We start from the raw sequence: 16,537 nt of genomic DNA on the forward strand, positions 1-16,537 counted from the left end.
TTTATACATACGTCCAAAAATTCGATGTAACAAGATGAAAAAAAAAACTAAACAGGGCCTAACTAGTACGTATAGTTTAAGGCGTAGGCAGCAGGAAGTTTGTTTGGTGGCTGACCAATTAAGCGCAGTTTTAACTAGTACTAACCATTGGGGATTTGTCACGAGATCGCTGGGCATTCGGTACACGAGGACGTGGTTTTGTGCCGAGAAACAGGAGCGTGCTTGTTTGTTTGCACCGCGGCACCGCCTGCCGTGCATTCACCACCCTGTTGCAGACAACCTAGATTCCCTTGCCTGTGACTACTACCCCACGAACGAACTGGATAAACTAGCTAGAACACTAGCATCTGATGATGAAGTGGTGTGTACGGATACGCGATGCGATTTTCCAGCGGGGTCGCCTTTGTCCGGACTTGTAAACAAAATATTTTGGTGCGATCGCTCGCCGGTGCCCCTCACTGTCACGTATCAACGTATATTCCGCTCAACGAACTCGACACCAAAGCACACACAGAAGCGTCTGCCGGCTGCCGCCCAGCTAGCAGTGCTGCAGTGGTACAGGTACCTGAAAACTACCCCCCTCGAAAATCGACATTTGCGACGCCCCATTCTAGAATTTTCAGGCCCATCCGTGGCGAATCCGACGCTAAATCTGCGTGTTTAGTCTCAACCGCAGATCTGGCCGGAGGTGACAGGCTCGCTAGGCCAGGTGACCACGCCATCGCGCCACAGTCGCCGTCGCGCCCGCACCGCCAGCCCCAGGCCCCAGCGTGGCCGCTCGCTCGTTCGCTCGCGCGACACGGGACGGGAGCTGTCACCTCTCACAAGGGTGGGAGGGGGTTAGGTGCGGTGCGGCGGGCGACGCTGGAACACATGGCGCCCGGCGCTCGAGGAGAGGCCGAGGCGCGCGACGACGACGCGTCACGCGCGGGATTTCCTCTCTCGCGCGGCTTCGCAGGCGCTGCGCCGGAATCTCGCGGCCCGGCACGACCGCGCGTGTCCCGGTGGCCGCTCACCTACGACCGCGCGCGCGCGCGCTCGTCGTCCCCCAGCCCATCCCCGTGTGAAGGGGACACGCCTTCTCGGAGCCGGGGAACGTACGAGAAAAAAGGGGAGGATAAGCGTGGCTGCAGGGGGGGACGCGTGCGCCGTGCGGTGGTGGCGCCACGTTTGCCGTTGGTTCGTTGCGGGTGGGTTGTTGTTCGTCTTCGTCGGGCCGGCCAAAAGGTTTGTTGATGCAAAACTAGTAATAACAAAGTGTATGCCGCTACACGTGTTCTTTCGGCACGTGGTGGTGTGCCATTAACAAAGACATAGCAGGAGTTTGGTTGAAGTTTGAATCAGTAGGTGACTATGCCAATTTATTAGGGTGTGTGTAGCTGCTAGAACTTGCATTTGTGAACCATGTCTCATGGCAATCTAACTTGTACTCTAAAGGAGGACTAGCTCACTTGCAAGGTGGAATACTGAAATGTAACCTACTGCACGAGAAGCCACTGCCCTGGAGGCTGGAGGCCATTCTATTCCATGCACAAAAGGCATGCCACTTTAGGATTAGAGGTGCTGGAATTTTTCCTGGGATAATGCCGCTCAACACAAACAATAGCTCCTCCGGTGATGAGAGGTAACTTAGGGAATGTTTGGTATGGTTTATCCTGGTTTTAATTTGATCGTTGCGCATAAGCATACTGTTCGATATCAGAACGTCTCTTAGAGTTTTCATTAAACCCTATCAATCTAGTACTTTTAGCAACAATAGAAAAAAAACACACACATCTTCAACGGTTCCTAAACCCACTTCCCAATCTTTCTATGCTTGGAAAAATATACCGACCGTGTGGATATATCCGTATGTCTCATGTCGTATCCATCAGCCAATCTAAAGATAGAAGGATGTGAGAAAGAATAAAGAGTAGAAAAGGTTCCTAATACAAATGTAAAAAGAGAAAAATATATAAAAATAATTAGATAATTTAGAAACAGTATAGGATTCTTGATGTAAAATTATCTTATCTTAAGAGTGAACTGTGAAAAACTATTGGAGATGGCCTTATTTATTCTTTTCAATATTTTTTACGAGTCGAAAAACTTTATGGTTTTAAGAAAAAGAATTTCTCGAAGATGCTCTTTATAGATGAAGAAGAAGTCGGTGAAGTTTTTAAAAAACTGGCTTCACTGCCTCCCTTCATTCCTCATTTCATCTCCACACGAACTACTTCTAGCTAAGCATCTTCAGGCTACAATATACGTACACATACACAGTAGCATCATAGTGTTGGTGGCGAGTGAAGCCAAAGTCGGCCTGACCCTGTTAGACGACCTTACAAAAATGAAAATGAAGAGAGTATAAATATTAGTATACTTTTATATATATCTGATTAGTTTAAGATTTGTTGATTTTTTTTTTGGGAAAACAAGATTTCTATTTCTTTTGGGATGGAGGAAGTAGGAAGGAAGTCAGTCCATCGTGCCTCACATGGGCCTCCGACGCCCAGCAGGCCATCACGATTGATTCAAACCGGCTGGAGCTGATCAGTGGATGTGAAGCGGAGCCCAGGTTATGGATTTACCAGCCCGTGTCCACCAAAGTTTCGAGCCTTAGCAGGGCACGCTCCAGCCCAATAAACCGAGGCCTCGCAGGTTCACACGCAAGGTCCGGGCGCGGAAGCTTCGATACGCCAATACGGGCTGCTAGTGGAGCTGCGCACAAGAACCACGACCCACGGGCCTACTACTGATTGTCCGCGGAGCGAGCCACAGCCACCGAGTCCGATTGCGCTTCGTCTCTCGTCGACACCGGTGAACTGGGAGCCGGGGATCAGGTTCGGACGTCTCCCTCCTCCAGAGTCCCGACAACAGATGCTACCTACTGTCTGTCCCTAGACATCTGTTGCTATGGTTTGTCTGCAGATTTATAAAAAGTATTTATCTATTACTACTAATTATATAACATAAATTTTAATATAAATTTAATCTAAGTATGTTTAGCTTCTGAGCCAGTGAGGCGAGAGCAAAAGTTAAAAAGGGAGGGACCTACGGTGTATATGACAAAATTTACCGGGGATGCGGAGGAGCTGTCTGCGCTCAACCGCTGTCAAGCGCGGGTCCCGACATACTCTCCATTTTTTGATCGTGCATGTAGCAGTACATCCTTGTACTTGCTTAGATCAAACCCCATTTGCGGTCCTTTTGATATGTTGTTAAGTACTACACATAAGCACGACGTGCGCGAAGTGTCGCTTGACGCTTGGTGTCATGCCGCTCAAGTGCTCGCTGAATTGCCTCGACGGGGAGCCATACTTTAAAGGGCGTTTTTCTCCGGTCGAGCACCAGCAGCATGTCATGTCGGTCTCCTCTGATCCTCTCCTATCCCACCTCTCTGATCGATCATTGTTTATCTGTCTCCTTTCGGAACTAATCAATGTTTATCTGTACTGTCCACTCCCGCCTTGTTCGGACAGTACATGACGGCGTACCATAAGCTTGTCCGTATCGACCGACCGAACTCTCTATACTTATATGAAATTAGTCTTAATTCATTGCTTAGTGCCACTGCCAGTGCTTGTTTATCTTATCTCAACCTGTAACCCGTTGAAGTTGGTTGCGCACATTCAGCGTTTGACTAGCGAAGTCTTTGCGACTTTGATTCCTTCAACCTTTTGTACTCTTTTAGCTAAAAATTGACATAAACTTTTATATAACCCTAATTTCCAAACTTTATAAAAACCCTCTATTGGCCTCTGGACCCAAACCCAACTGCTCTGTCGTTACTGGCTACACTTATTGTCTCCTTACGAAACATTTGGTGGCGTACAATGCAAATTGGCTACTTGCTGTTTACACAATAAAAATTTGATGAGAAGTTGATACCAACTTTTATATTAACTGGGACATAAGGTTATGCACCTGGGCCATACAAGGTGTGAATGCTGCCTTTTTGTGCTGGAATCGTGATACTGACACAATTTGCTTACGCTGGCAGCTCTTACAAGGTACCGTCGATGTTTTTTTCCTAGTCAACATTGATTCTTTGAATGTTGAATGCACATGCTTGCTCATGTGTTCGCTTTGATCCTTCTAGTATCTATATTCTACTCATTCTAAAGAAATGACAATCTACAACCTTAATAACTTTATTTGTTGGAACAATGGTTTGGTGCCCCTTCTTTTGAAGAAAAATTGTGATTTTCCCTCAATTTTCTAACTATGTGAATATTTCCAACCATGTGACACTTGACAGTATTGCCTAAGTTTTGTACTTTTACTATTAATGCCAAAAATACTATATGACTGAAGCACTCGATTAGTGCGCTGCTTGTCGTTTAAGCATTTCATCAGTACAAAAATTACTTTAATATGTAGGAGGTGTTAGGAAGCATCCCCAACCATTTTAAAAGGTCATATGTAGAAATTAGGAGGGGGTGATCCTCTACTACTTTACTAAAAAGAGAGTTTTACCAGAGACAGAGAGAACTAGGAAAACAAAAAAGGAAACAAATAAAATAAAGAAGGTATAACTTCTAGTGGTTCTCCTACTGCTTAATTAAATATGTTCTACTTGTTCTAGTGGTTCTCCTATTTACCAAGTTCACATCATAATTCCCTACAAACTTGAGTTGAACTTATGGTGGAAGCTTTTGTTCAATCGGTCACTTCCTGCATTGGGCGAGATCTGCTGAATCTGAATATATAGAATGTTACTATAGTATTAACCTAAAAATGCTGGTTTATGTTATTGAACACAAGACAACAGGGAAGATCCATCTAGTAAGGTAATTGACCTGCAAGCTGGTGTCTGTTGTTCAATTCAGTTCCAACTTTGGGGAAACAAAAGGTTTATACTGGCTGATTATTCCAAATGACTTAAACACACTACAATGGTAGATAATCGATCAATTAGCATTAATCCTTTTGTAACCTTTTATCTTAAATAAAATTCCAGTAGAGGCCTTGCGCCTCTCCTGTTCCCTATCAATTAGCAGTGATCTAAATATGACTTCACACGCCAAGATACTATACTGTGTTCACATGGAAAGCTGCTTTCTTTTCTGTCAATCTGATAAGAGGCATGTTCTGTAGGCGCTGTTGTTAAATGTCCAATGGCAAAGCGTGCATTATTGCTCTTGTACATCTGATCAGTTATCTTTGAATGTTTTTATGGAAAGATATACAGATTTCCCAACACAATGTGGACGGTTGCGTTGAATGGTAAATCATCCAGTAGTGTGTTGCCGCCATCTGATGTACAACTGTACAAGTCCTTCAAGAAAGAATACCATTGATGCTTATTTTGGAAACCGTGTAGTCATTTACTGATGCTAACTGAAGATTGTAGTCTGAAAAACGAAAAAAAGGGGGTTGAATTGTGTCTAATACAGTGTTTGCCTGGTAAACATGACTAGAACAGTGACCAGTCCATCTTGACTAATCAATCTTCCTGATTTAAGGGGATTGCTTGTTAGTATTGGAAATTTGCTTGAGCAGACTAATTTAAAACAACCTACGCAAGTCTGAGTTGGCACTGAATTCTTATTATGCAGTTGACACACTTTAAATTGTTCTTTTGCTGTCACGCAGGAGAACAGAAATAATTTCAGAGTCCATTTCTATAAGAGAACAAGAAGCATCGTGAAATTGGGGCTGATGCGTCTGATGAGCAATGGATAATCTGGAATATGGTAAGTATACAGGTGTATATGTGCTGACCTAACCTGATCAACCAGTATGCGTCTTAAGGTACCGTACGTTTTACCCCTGAGAGCGACCTTACTGTAAGAACTAGTTGAGCATACTGTGGATTTTGTCAGTGACAGGGGTTTTCAAAGTTCACTCACAAAGAGTATTTCGAAGATCAGTGGTAAAACAATACGGTCAAATTCTTGTACTCAGCAAAACTACCCTTTTATATAATGATCCTCTCTATCCCACCGCAGGTCAACTTTTTTATCCCAGTATGAAGCAACATGCAGGACCTGTAGGCTGTAGCTGTGCTTTAGAATTATAACAGGAAAGGGTGAGCTCAGTTAAACATGTCCTTTGGTAGCGTAAAATCGGCGTCTGACAATGCTTTCTCAGGCCAGTTTTAATGGAGTTTCATGTTTCATTTTTCAACGCATCTGATTTTGGAAATGGTACATAAGAGTTTCATGGGAATGAAACTCCTGTCTCTGCTCACAAGAAACTATTATCATCTCTCACTTCATCAATACGGTGTCATATCAGCATATTTAATGCTCATAAAACTCTGATGAAATCACATTGAGACCGCCATTGTCCCACTTTAGTTCTATTTTTTTTACAAAATGGACATTGTAGCATATTCATTTGTATTTAACAAATATTGTCCAATCATAGACTAACTAGGTTCAAAATATTCGTCTTTTAAATTATAGGTAATTTGTACAATTAATTATTTTTTACATTTATTTAATATTTCATACATGTGTCGTAAGTTTCAACGTGACGAAGAATCTAAAAAATTTTATAAATTTTTTTGAGAACTAAATAAGGCCTAAGAAATGGTATGAAAGCTTAGGAGAATCTGGATAAGCAAGCATCGGTGGTGGGGTACGTCAGTTTACACATTTTTACGCAGTCCTACTGACGCAAGCCTTGCCGCCCGGACCCATGAAAGGAACCTGGTGCTTCGGCCCCGTCCAGTGAGAGCGACCTCGCAGGGAAACGCTAGCGCCGCAGCCTGCAGGCTTCGCAGAAGCGCCCTTGCTAGGAATTCTCCTTTGCAGAAAACTTCTCCGGTAACCGGTCGCATCAGGCCTCACGACTGTACTTCTCGTCAAGTCTTCTAGCATCTGTTTCATCCGTGAGCCCGTGATTGGAATTGGGGCTTGTTTACTTCCCAAAAAATTTTGCAAAATTTTTCAGATTTCTCGTCACATCAAATCTTTAGAAGCATGCATAGAGTATTAAATATAGACAAAAATAAAAACTAATTGCATAGTTTGGTCGGAATTGATGAGATGAATCTTTTGAGCCTAGTTAATCCATGATTGGACAATTTTTGTCACAAACAAATGAAAGTGCTACAGTACCTGTTTTGCAAAATTTTTTAGAACTAAACAAGGCCTTGGATGGTGCATCACTTGCATACCCAAGATTTCCAACTGCGTAAATGCAGGGGGAGTGACCTTAATATGATGCCCAGGCCTTGTTTAGTTCTAAAATATTTTGCAAAATGGACACTGTAGCTTTTTCGTTTGTATTTGACAAATATTGTCCAATTATGGACTAACTAGGCTCAAAAGATTTGTCTCGTCAATTCCGACCAAACTGTGCAATTAGTTTTTATTTTTGTCTATATTTAGTACTTCATGCATGTGTCTAAAGATTTGATGTGACGGAAAATCTGAAAAATTTTACAAAACTTTTTGGGAACTAAACAAGGCCCCAGCTGGTAAAGGAGGCGGTGGGCTAGTTCTAGCCTATACAGCAGTACAGCCGTACAGCCCACCCTTCGAGTTTGATATTAATCCTCCAGCTCCGTTTTCAATCAACCGCATGTCTCAATCCAACGCTGCTTTGCTCGTGCGGCAAAACGCTTCTTTGGGCCTTTGGCCGGCGTGGAGGTTCGTGGAAGACGGGTGGCGAGCGGAAGGGTTTGACCGACGGCGGGGAGAAGGCGCAGCGCAAGGCATGGCATGGAGCAATGGCCAATGACCATTGACTCGGACACCGGGGGTGATTAGAATAAACTAGAGGATTTGGCCCATCTGTCCCGCATGGGAACAAAAACATCGCTCCAGCACACTGCACACTACATACTGGAGTACGTTTTTATAATGTGAAGAGAACAAATGAGACCATTCGTCTGCGGTCTGCTGCTGCTCACTTTTTTCTCAAGCAAGCTTCCGAGCCTTGTTTCAGTTGGCGAAATAAAATTTTTTTTTGTCACCGTATCATTTTTGTTTATTTTGTCAAATATTGTTTAATTATAGACTAACTAGGCTCAAAAGATTCATCTCACGATTTAACTGTGTAATTAGTTTTTGTTTTTTACTAGATTTTTAGGGTGTGTTTAGTTTCAAAAGAATGCAAAATGTCAACTACTTTGAAATGATGAAATGCAAAATGTTAAAATTTTCAGGGTCATGTTTAGTTCTATCTAAAATGCAGAATTTATTACCCTCATGAGTCTCTTTTGGGTTTTTTTAGCCTCTTGAGGCTAAAATCTAAAATGGAGAATAACCACCTTTTTGCCAAAAATTTTACATGGTGTTTAGTTTCATTTTACAAAATGATGAACCAAAACCTTTTTTTTTGGAATTTGAGGGGAACTAAACACCCCCAATGCTTCATGTATATGCCGCAAGATTCGATGGGACGGGAATCTTGAAAAGTTTTTTTTGTTTTTGGAGTGAACTAAGGCCTTGTTTAGATACGAAAAAAATTTGGATTTCACTACTGTAGCACTTTCGTTTGTTTGTGACAAATATTGTCCAGTCATGGACTAACTAGGATCAAAAGATTCGTCTCGCGATTTACAGTTAAATTGTGCAGTTAGTTTTTATTTTCGTCTATACTTAATATTTCATGCATGTGTCGAAAAATTCGATGTAACAGAGAATCTTGACAACTTTTTAGTTTTTGAGGTGAACTAAATAAGGCCTAACAAGGCCTGAATTCTAATTTGTTCCTTGTGCGGTTACTAGGCATCACCCAACTCTGAAAATAATCGTATGGAAATTTCCTTTTCTGGTCCCTTTCCATTTTCACAATTTCAATTTCACATTTGTAGTAACTATTTTGTCGACGGCCTGCTAATTTTGGCTCTGACGTGGTTTATGTTGACGTGCTGTAAGAGGTGAAATGGTCCATGACTGTATCATGGGACGTTGTTATCTTTGTGACAGGTTAAGATTCGATGTGACAAGAATCTTGAATTTTTTTTTTGTTTTTGGAGTGAACTAACAAGGCCTGAATTATGATATGTTCCTTGTGCGGTTACTACGCATCACCCAACTCTGAAAATAATCGTATGGAAATTACCTTTTCTGGTCCCTTTCCATTTTCACAATTTCAATTTCACATTTGTAGTAACTGTTTTGTCGACAGGCCAAACGACGAACCGGGCTGCTAATTTTGGCTCTGACGTGGTTTATGTTGCTTCTGACAGTGGACGTGCTGTAAGAGGTGAAATGGTCCTGACTGTATCATGGGACGTTGTTATCTTTATGACAGGTTAAGATTCGATGTGACGGAAATCTTGATTTTTTTTTTATTTTTGGATTGAACTAACAAGGCCTGAATTCTGATCTGTTCCTTGTGCGGTTACTACGCATCACCCAACTCTGAAAATAATCGTATGGAAATTACCTTTTCTGGTCCCTTTCCATTTTCACAAATTCGATTTCATATTTGTAATAACTGTTTTGTCGACAGGCCAAGCGGGCCTGCTAATTTTGGCTCTGACGTGGTTTACGTTGCTTCTGAGAGTGGAAATGGTCCTTGACTATATCATGGGACGTTGTTATCTTTGTGGCAGGTTAATTAGGTGCAGTGCATCACTACGAAGGCCATAGAGTTTCTGCGAGCAGAGAACCCGATGTGGGGAATAGCTGAATGAATAAGATAACACATAAATACAGTTCAAAACAGAGGAAGGAGTGTCCATTTATAACGTGGAGTCCAAACTGCCCATTTGTCCCGGCGCAACCCCCCCATCTCCGCAGCCCTTCCGCACCACACCACGCTTCCCCTGTGCGCCTGTGCCACTCGTCTCTTCTCCTCCTGCAGGCTGCAAGCCAGCACATGACGACGGGGCCTTGGGGCCGTGGCGGTCGCGCCACGACCACCACAACCAGCCTCGCGCTCCTCCTGCTGCTGCTCGCGTGCGTCGCCGGCTGCTCCATCTCGTCCGTGCGCGCCCAGGCCACGGTGTTCACCGGCACCGTCGCCGGCAGGGAGATCACCAACTTCTCCTTCCCCAAGTTCGACCAGAACCGAGTCCAGCTCGCCACCAACCTGACGTTCACCGGCAACGCCAGCGTCAGCCAGGGCGCGCTCCAGGTTACCCCGGACAGCGCCAACAACTTCGAGAGGTACCTCGTCAACCAGACGGGCCGCATCTTCTACTCCACGCCGTTCCTGCTCTGGGCCTCCAACGCGTCCAACGCCACCGCCGACGGGCGGCACGTCGCGTCCTTCTCCACCGTGTTCCAGATCAACCTCTACCGCGCGAACAAGACCGTCAAGGGCGAAGGGCTCGCGTTCGTCGTCGCGTCCGGGGTAGATGACCCGCCGCCCGGCAGCGACGGCGGGTACCTCGGCCTCACCAACGCGTCCACGGACGGCCTCGGCGCCAATGGGTTCGCCGCCGTGGAGCTGGACACGGTGAAGCAGTCCTACGACCCCGACGACAACCACGTCGGGCTCGACGTCAACGGCGTCCACTCGACGGCCGCCATCCCGCTCGCCCCCTACGGCGTCCAGCTCGCTCCCAGTGATAATAGCTCCTCCGGCGACTACATGGTCTGGATCGACTACAACGGCACGACGCGGCATGTGTGGGTGTACATTTCCCCGAACGACACCAAGCCGGCCACCGCCGTGCTCAACGCGTCGCTGGACCTCTCCACGATCCTCCTCGACAAGACGGGCTACTTCGGCTTCTCGGCGTCCACCGGCGTGGACTACCAGCTCAACTGCGTCAAACTGTGGAACATGACGGTGGAAGTGCTCCACGACGACAGTCTCCCCAAGACCAAGACGAAGCTGTCAGGCTGGAAGCTCGGGCTGGTCGTCGGCGTGCCGTGCGCCGCCGCGCTGGCGCTCGGGCTGCTCGCGGGCCTCTACTTGATGATGAAGAAGCGCAAGAAGCAGGTCGGGGACGACCCGAGCTCGGTAGTGTTCCACAACGCCATTGACCTGAGGAGCATCCCGGGCGTGCCCAAGGAGTTCGACTACAAGGAGCTGAGGAAAGGGACAAACAGCTTCGATGACAAGATGAAGCTGGGGCAGGGCGGGTATGGCGTGGTGTACCGCGCCACCGTGCCCGGGGACAACGGACAGAGCATGGAGGTGGCCGTGAAGCAGTTCTCCGGCGCCAACACCAAGGGGCAGGAGGACTTCCTCGCCGAGCTCAGCATCATCAACCGCCTCCGCCACCGGAATCTCGTCAAGCTCGTCGGTAAGAAACTCTTGCTTATTACATTATTACATCCTATTAAATTTTGCTTATTAGTATCAACTTCGTCCTGTCTGCCGTGGTCGTTCTTATCGATAGTAATGTCAAAATTAGTTTCATTGGTTTGATATGGGCAGTTCACAAAATCTCTGATTTAATATTCCACCAAGCACTTCACTGCAAACGCCAATCCAAATTAGAATATCAGCACGGGGCTTGGTACTGACAGCTAACGCTTTCAATTCTTGCTGTGGACGGAAGAGATGCTTTCCCCGGGCTTCAGGTCATACTATCCGGAATAGAGAATTAGAGACAGCAACTTAGTCGTAAATTGAAGCGCTTAATTTATCGCTATCGTTGTTGCATGCTCAACAACCATTTCCTATTTTCCTTGGATCGGTTGGTTGCGTGAATGAAAAAATTAAAATGGAATGCTTCCAGGCTGTCGGATGTCAAAGGCGACCTGTAAAAATGTCATAATTTTCGTAGGACACCAATGGGGAGAAGGAGATAACTATCCAGGGAGCTGACTATTCAGCCCTCATTATTCTACAGGTTTATAAGATTTCAAGCCAATCGAAACATGCTCTAGTTGAGAATAAAGAATGGTGAGAATCGTACGGCACAGCTGGCGCCTAATCACAAAAATCAAACTAGGACTAATTTGTGGTGAAGGCTTGGCAGTATATTATTTTAGTTTGGTGTGATCACGTTGGATCGTGAGCAGTGTACCGGGTACATGTATGATGTATCAACCCGGGATAGCATTTTGACAACGCAAATTTTGACCTAGCTTGCTTCCCACTTGCTCTCGGAGAAAAAAATATTCCGTACAGTAGTTGTTGAACGATATGTTTATGCCAGGAAAACATTCATTTCCGACTTTAGTGGCCTGGAAATGCTGAACCACCACTGCGAATCGCGGAGGGGGAAACAAATACGTTTCAGTTCATTTCCACCCGTCACGTTTCGAAATCGAAATTAGTAAAACAAGCTTCTGAAACCCCAACAAAGTAATCTGAAATTGGAATTCTGCCACGTTTGTTGCAGGGTGGTGCCATCAGGACGGCGTGCTGCTGCTGGTCTACGACTACATGCCACAGGGCAGCCTCGACAGGCACCTCTTCGGCGGCAAGGACGCGCCGACGCTGGACTGGACGCAGCGCTACAACGTCGTCGCCGGCGTGGCGTCGGCGCTCAACTACCTCCACCACGAGTTCGACCAGACGGTGATCCACCGCGACATCAAGCCGTCCAACATCATGCTGGACTCGTCGTTCCAGGCCCGGCTCGGCGACTTCGGCCTGGCGCGCGCGCTCGAGTCCGACAAGACCTCCTACACGGACAAGATCGGCGTTCCGGGCACCTTGGGGTACATCGCGCCCGAGTGCTTCCACACGGGACGGGCCACGCGCGAGTCCGACGTCTTCGGCTTCGGCGCCGTCGTCCTGGAGATCGTCTGCGGCCGCCGCATCTCCTGCAGCAACCCGGCCGGGTGCAGCCAGCTGCTGGAGTGGGTGTGGAAGCTCCACGGCGCCGGCCGCGTCCTGGAGGCCGTGGACCCGCGGCTCGCCGCCGCCGGCGGCGGGTACGACGACGAGGAGGCCGAGCGGCTGCTGCTGCTGGGCCTGGCGTGCAGCCACCCGAACCCGCGGCAGCGGCCCAAGGCGCAGGCCATCTTGCAGAACCTGCAGACGCGGTCCGTGCCGCCGCTCCCCGTGCCCATGTCCAAGCCGGTGTTCATGTGGCCTGTGCCGCTCGCCGACGGGGAGGAGGACGAGACGCAGACGTCCATGTCGCACAGCGAGGTCACCAGCTCGGACGTGACCTCGTCGTCGAACTACCCCTACACGACGTGGTCGTCGGGGTATACCACCCAGACGTTCCAGGTGAGCAGGGAGGTGCAGGACGCGGCGGGGAGGGACGTGACGACCGTTTGAGCGAGACGGGATCCGTCGGCATTGCAGCCGCCCGCAGGACGGGTCAACGACGGTGGCGCACGAGGGCAAGTGGACACAGGCGGATTTCGCGGTTCCATCAAGAGTCAAAGGCCGGCCCATGGAGCTTGTGGCAACGTGGGTAATGAATCGGACAAAATAAAGACGTCAACAAGGCCTTGTTTGGATGTAGTCGGATTCGCGAATTCGCATCAATCCACATGTGTTGGGGTGGATTGGAGTGGAACTTGAACTAAATTCCACCCCAATCCACTCCAACACATGTGGATTGAGGTTAATCCGACAACATCCAAACAAGGCCCAAATTGCACGCGAAAACGCGGACAAGGTCTCCGTCGTCGGAGAGGTTTATTTTCCATTGCAGCTTTGAGTGAGTAGCGTAGTGGGTCCTTTTTTCTGCAGCTGTTGCTTGGTTTGCTTCTTGGAAACCAACTGAATGTAAATACGTCTGTGTTTGTCACTTCGTCGGGGAATTTTACCTTTGGGTGACCTCTTATGTGCAGTAATATGTGCAGTAATATTTCAGAGTTTCATTCATGGTCGTGTTAATTTCACAGATGTGCAAGGCTAATATTTCAGAGTTTCATGGTCGTGTTGATTTCACAAATGTGATGGGAGATCCGAAGTATCAGATGAGCCCAAACGGAACGGCACGGATGGGCCTAGCCGGGCTGATGGTCTACGAGCGCAAAACGAGGCCGTTGATATCGGCAACACCACTAGCAATAGCTAGATATTGAGTCGCTACAGGCTCAAGAACGCAACAGAAAACTACCATGCTTTTAGAGTAAAGAGTAGTTAGTGTTTACAAGTAAATCATAAAGGATAATAAATCATACTTACGTGACGAATAACATGTAGTTTTTTTGTCAAACTAGCAAAGAAATCGTTGATTCTTGCTCGAAGTGGACCCCAACGACGGATTGCTCAATGTCTCGAGTAGCAAGTCTAATCATCATCAGATCAAGAGTTAAGAGATAAATAACAACATGGGGTTGAAAAGTTAGGTCAAAGGAGCGGGTAGTAAATTTGTTTTCATCGTCAATTGAATGTTAGACAACCAATCATGTACCCCATATTTTATATGGAGTCGGTGTGATATTAACCATTAAAAACCTAATACGGTGCTATTTTCTTGTTGTTTCTTAGAGATTTTTTTTCTCTCTTAAATTAGGCTAAAACTAACATGGGCCGTAGCACGGGTCTAATTTAAATGTCAACATAGGTCTATATATTGTTGAATGCCGAGAGGATTATTCCATGCTGTCTTGTTCGGCTGGACTGGTTCACGGTAGTCTTCTCCATTCAGCCAGTTGACAGCCGCCTCTCCGTCGAACTCAGATTGAGTTCGGCCTCTGCGGCTCTTTGCGGCTTGGCCAACACGTGGGTTTCGGTCCAAAACGAGACGAGAGCGCGAACGGGCCGAGTCCACAGGAACTGCGAGGATCTCGGGCCGAAAAGGGTTTTGCAGCAGAAGTCCAAGGGAACTTATTTTCCTTTTGACATAATTTCAGAACAGAATATAAAACGATTTCTAAGCAAAACTAACTCAAAAAATATATATACTAGGCAATTAAAATAACTGTGAGTCGACACGAGTTGCAAAAAACTTTTGTAAGTTCTATGATTCTCTATTTAGTTTAGAAAAAAATAGTATTTGCAGAAGAAAAAACTCAAGCTATTAATATATTGGCAAAAACTTAAAAAGCTGAAAACATTGTTGCTTCATTTTGTTCCACAACCGTATCTCAAAATCAAAAAAATCATGGGTGTGAAAACATTGAAGAATTTGGAGACTTGAATACAATGGGTGTACACATGGGGGTACATCATGGTGGGTCAAGTTAATGTCAAATAGGGAAGCAAGGATCATGTATCCAAGTTTGTGTCCTACCCCATGATAAGGTAACGTGTGCTTAACTTGATGCTTACGCTTGGTATACTCTATGCATCATATAGCATTACCATATGTGTACAATCGCATTCCATGTTTATATTAATTTCCCTATACTTTGCTGGAGATATAGGACTTGCTCCCTAATTGATTTCACAATCAATGGGCTAGTTTTCAGCACGACATCCTTTAATTCGCATCTAGTTCAAGTGATTCAATCACTTCATGTACACATTTATGGGGGAGCTTGTTGTATGTCTTGTGGTTATGAGATTAACATGTTTTTAACTTTATCTTATGTAGTCCCTCAAGAATGTGGAGTTAGATGATCATGGCGGTGCAACAAATATCATCATATCCAATCCATGGAGATTAGATAGGTGCCATAGGAAAAGGTATGAAATCAAATTCAAGTACTCCTATTGTGTGCTGAGTATCAATGGTAAAAAAACTTCGTATCATCACCTAGTGCTTCTTAGAATCTGACTTTGTAGCATTGAGTCTGAGATATACAGGACAGGGCGGGCTGTAGTGCGAGGGCATCATCGAAAATAAGACAGGTGGAAGAATCCCTTCTAATTTCTCTCTTTAACATTAGTCTCGAGGGCATGTATGTGTGTTGCAGTGGAACATAGAACTTCGTGTCATATGTTTCAATACGTCTTGTGATCAGACTCTACATTGTGACTAGACACATGCTATTCTAACTCTTGTAAGCACGGGCCATAGGTTTAGGTCACGGACTGGACAATAAACCAATTGGACTAATTCATATGTACTACTACTCTTAATAAAACCGGGCATGACTCTCATGCTCGACTAAATGGATGGACAAAAAGACTCAGAAGAGAGTGAAGGACAAAAACTTGGTAAAGGGAAAATTTTGTTCTTTAATATTACACTACAATATGGTCGTATGTTGCAATGGGGCCTATAATTTGTAGTGTTATGCTCATGCAACAGTAATGTCTATTGTTATTGGATTTAGATGGGCTTGGCCCAACTTAAATCAAATAAACATTAAGGCCTATAAAAATGTTAGTGCAATGTAACTTTAATCTCACTTGAAAAAATGATAGAAATTGACTCAACATAATAGGGAGTTTGTTGTGTCCATATATGGTGAGTTTAAGAAAAAGGCGAGCCACATGCCCACATGTACGTATGTTGTCCCACGAACATGCTAGGGTGGCTAGGCTATGACATGAGTGTTGTTATGCCAATAAAAATTTTGCAGCTTTAAACTTTTAATAAATGTGAGCGGTGAGTGGCGATAAATGATGGATCCAAGATGAGTGAGAGACAAATGGAGATAGGGATAGATGGAAGGAATGTTAACTCTTCGATGGTAGATGTACATATAGATGTATAAGGTTTAGATACCTCTTATACTAGAAAAATTCCCTACGTGTTGCTACGGTACCCAAGAGAAAACACAGATGAATTTGGTTAGCTGCTAGCATCAGTATGGATGTTGAGTAGAGGAGTTGGAAGGACATGAGAGTTTGATGCATGATGGAGTTATCATGGAGAAGGTGCAGAGTG

General features: G+C 45.5%; 1 protein-coding gene across 1 annotated transcript; it reads left to right on the top strand.

Moving 5' to 3' along the window:
• On the top strand, positions 9,639-13,652 carry LOC8071791 (probable L-type lectin-domain containing receptor kinase S.5). The gene is made up of 2 exons (XM_021460600.1): positions 9,639-11,143; positions 12,191-13,652. Exons 1-2 carry the CDS (start codon positions 9,766-9,768, stop codon positions 13,078-13,080), a joined length of 2,268 nt encoding a protein of 755 aa, XP_021316275.1. The 5' UTR covers positions 9,639-9,765; the 3' UTR covers positions 13,081-13,652.

This window comes from Sorghum bicolor, chromosome 4 (genome assembly GCF_000003195.3).
Source record: "Sorghum bicolor cultivar BTx623 chromosome 4, Sorghum_bicolor_NCBIv3, whole genome shotgun sequence".
Taxonomy (NCBI): Eukaryota; Viridiplantae; Streptophyta; class Magnoliopsida; order Poales; family Poaceae; genus Sorghum; species Sorghum bicolor.

Excerpts from the sequence above, each read along its gene's own strand:
- LOC8071791 (XM_021460600.1), top strand. The coding sequence starts at position 9,766 with ATGACGACGGGGCCTTGGGGCCGTGGCGGTCGCGCCACGACCACCACA. Across the intron at positions 11,144-12,190 it reads GAATCTCGTCAAGCTCGTCG|GGTGGTGCCATCAGGACGGC; the intron begins GTAAGAAACTCT and ends CGTTTGTTGCAG.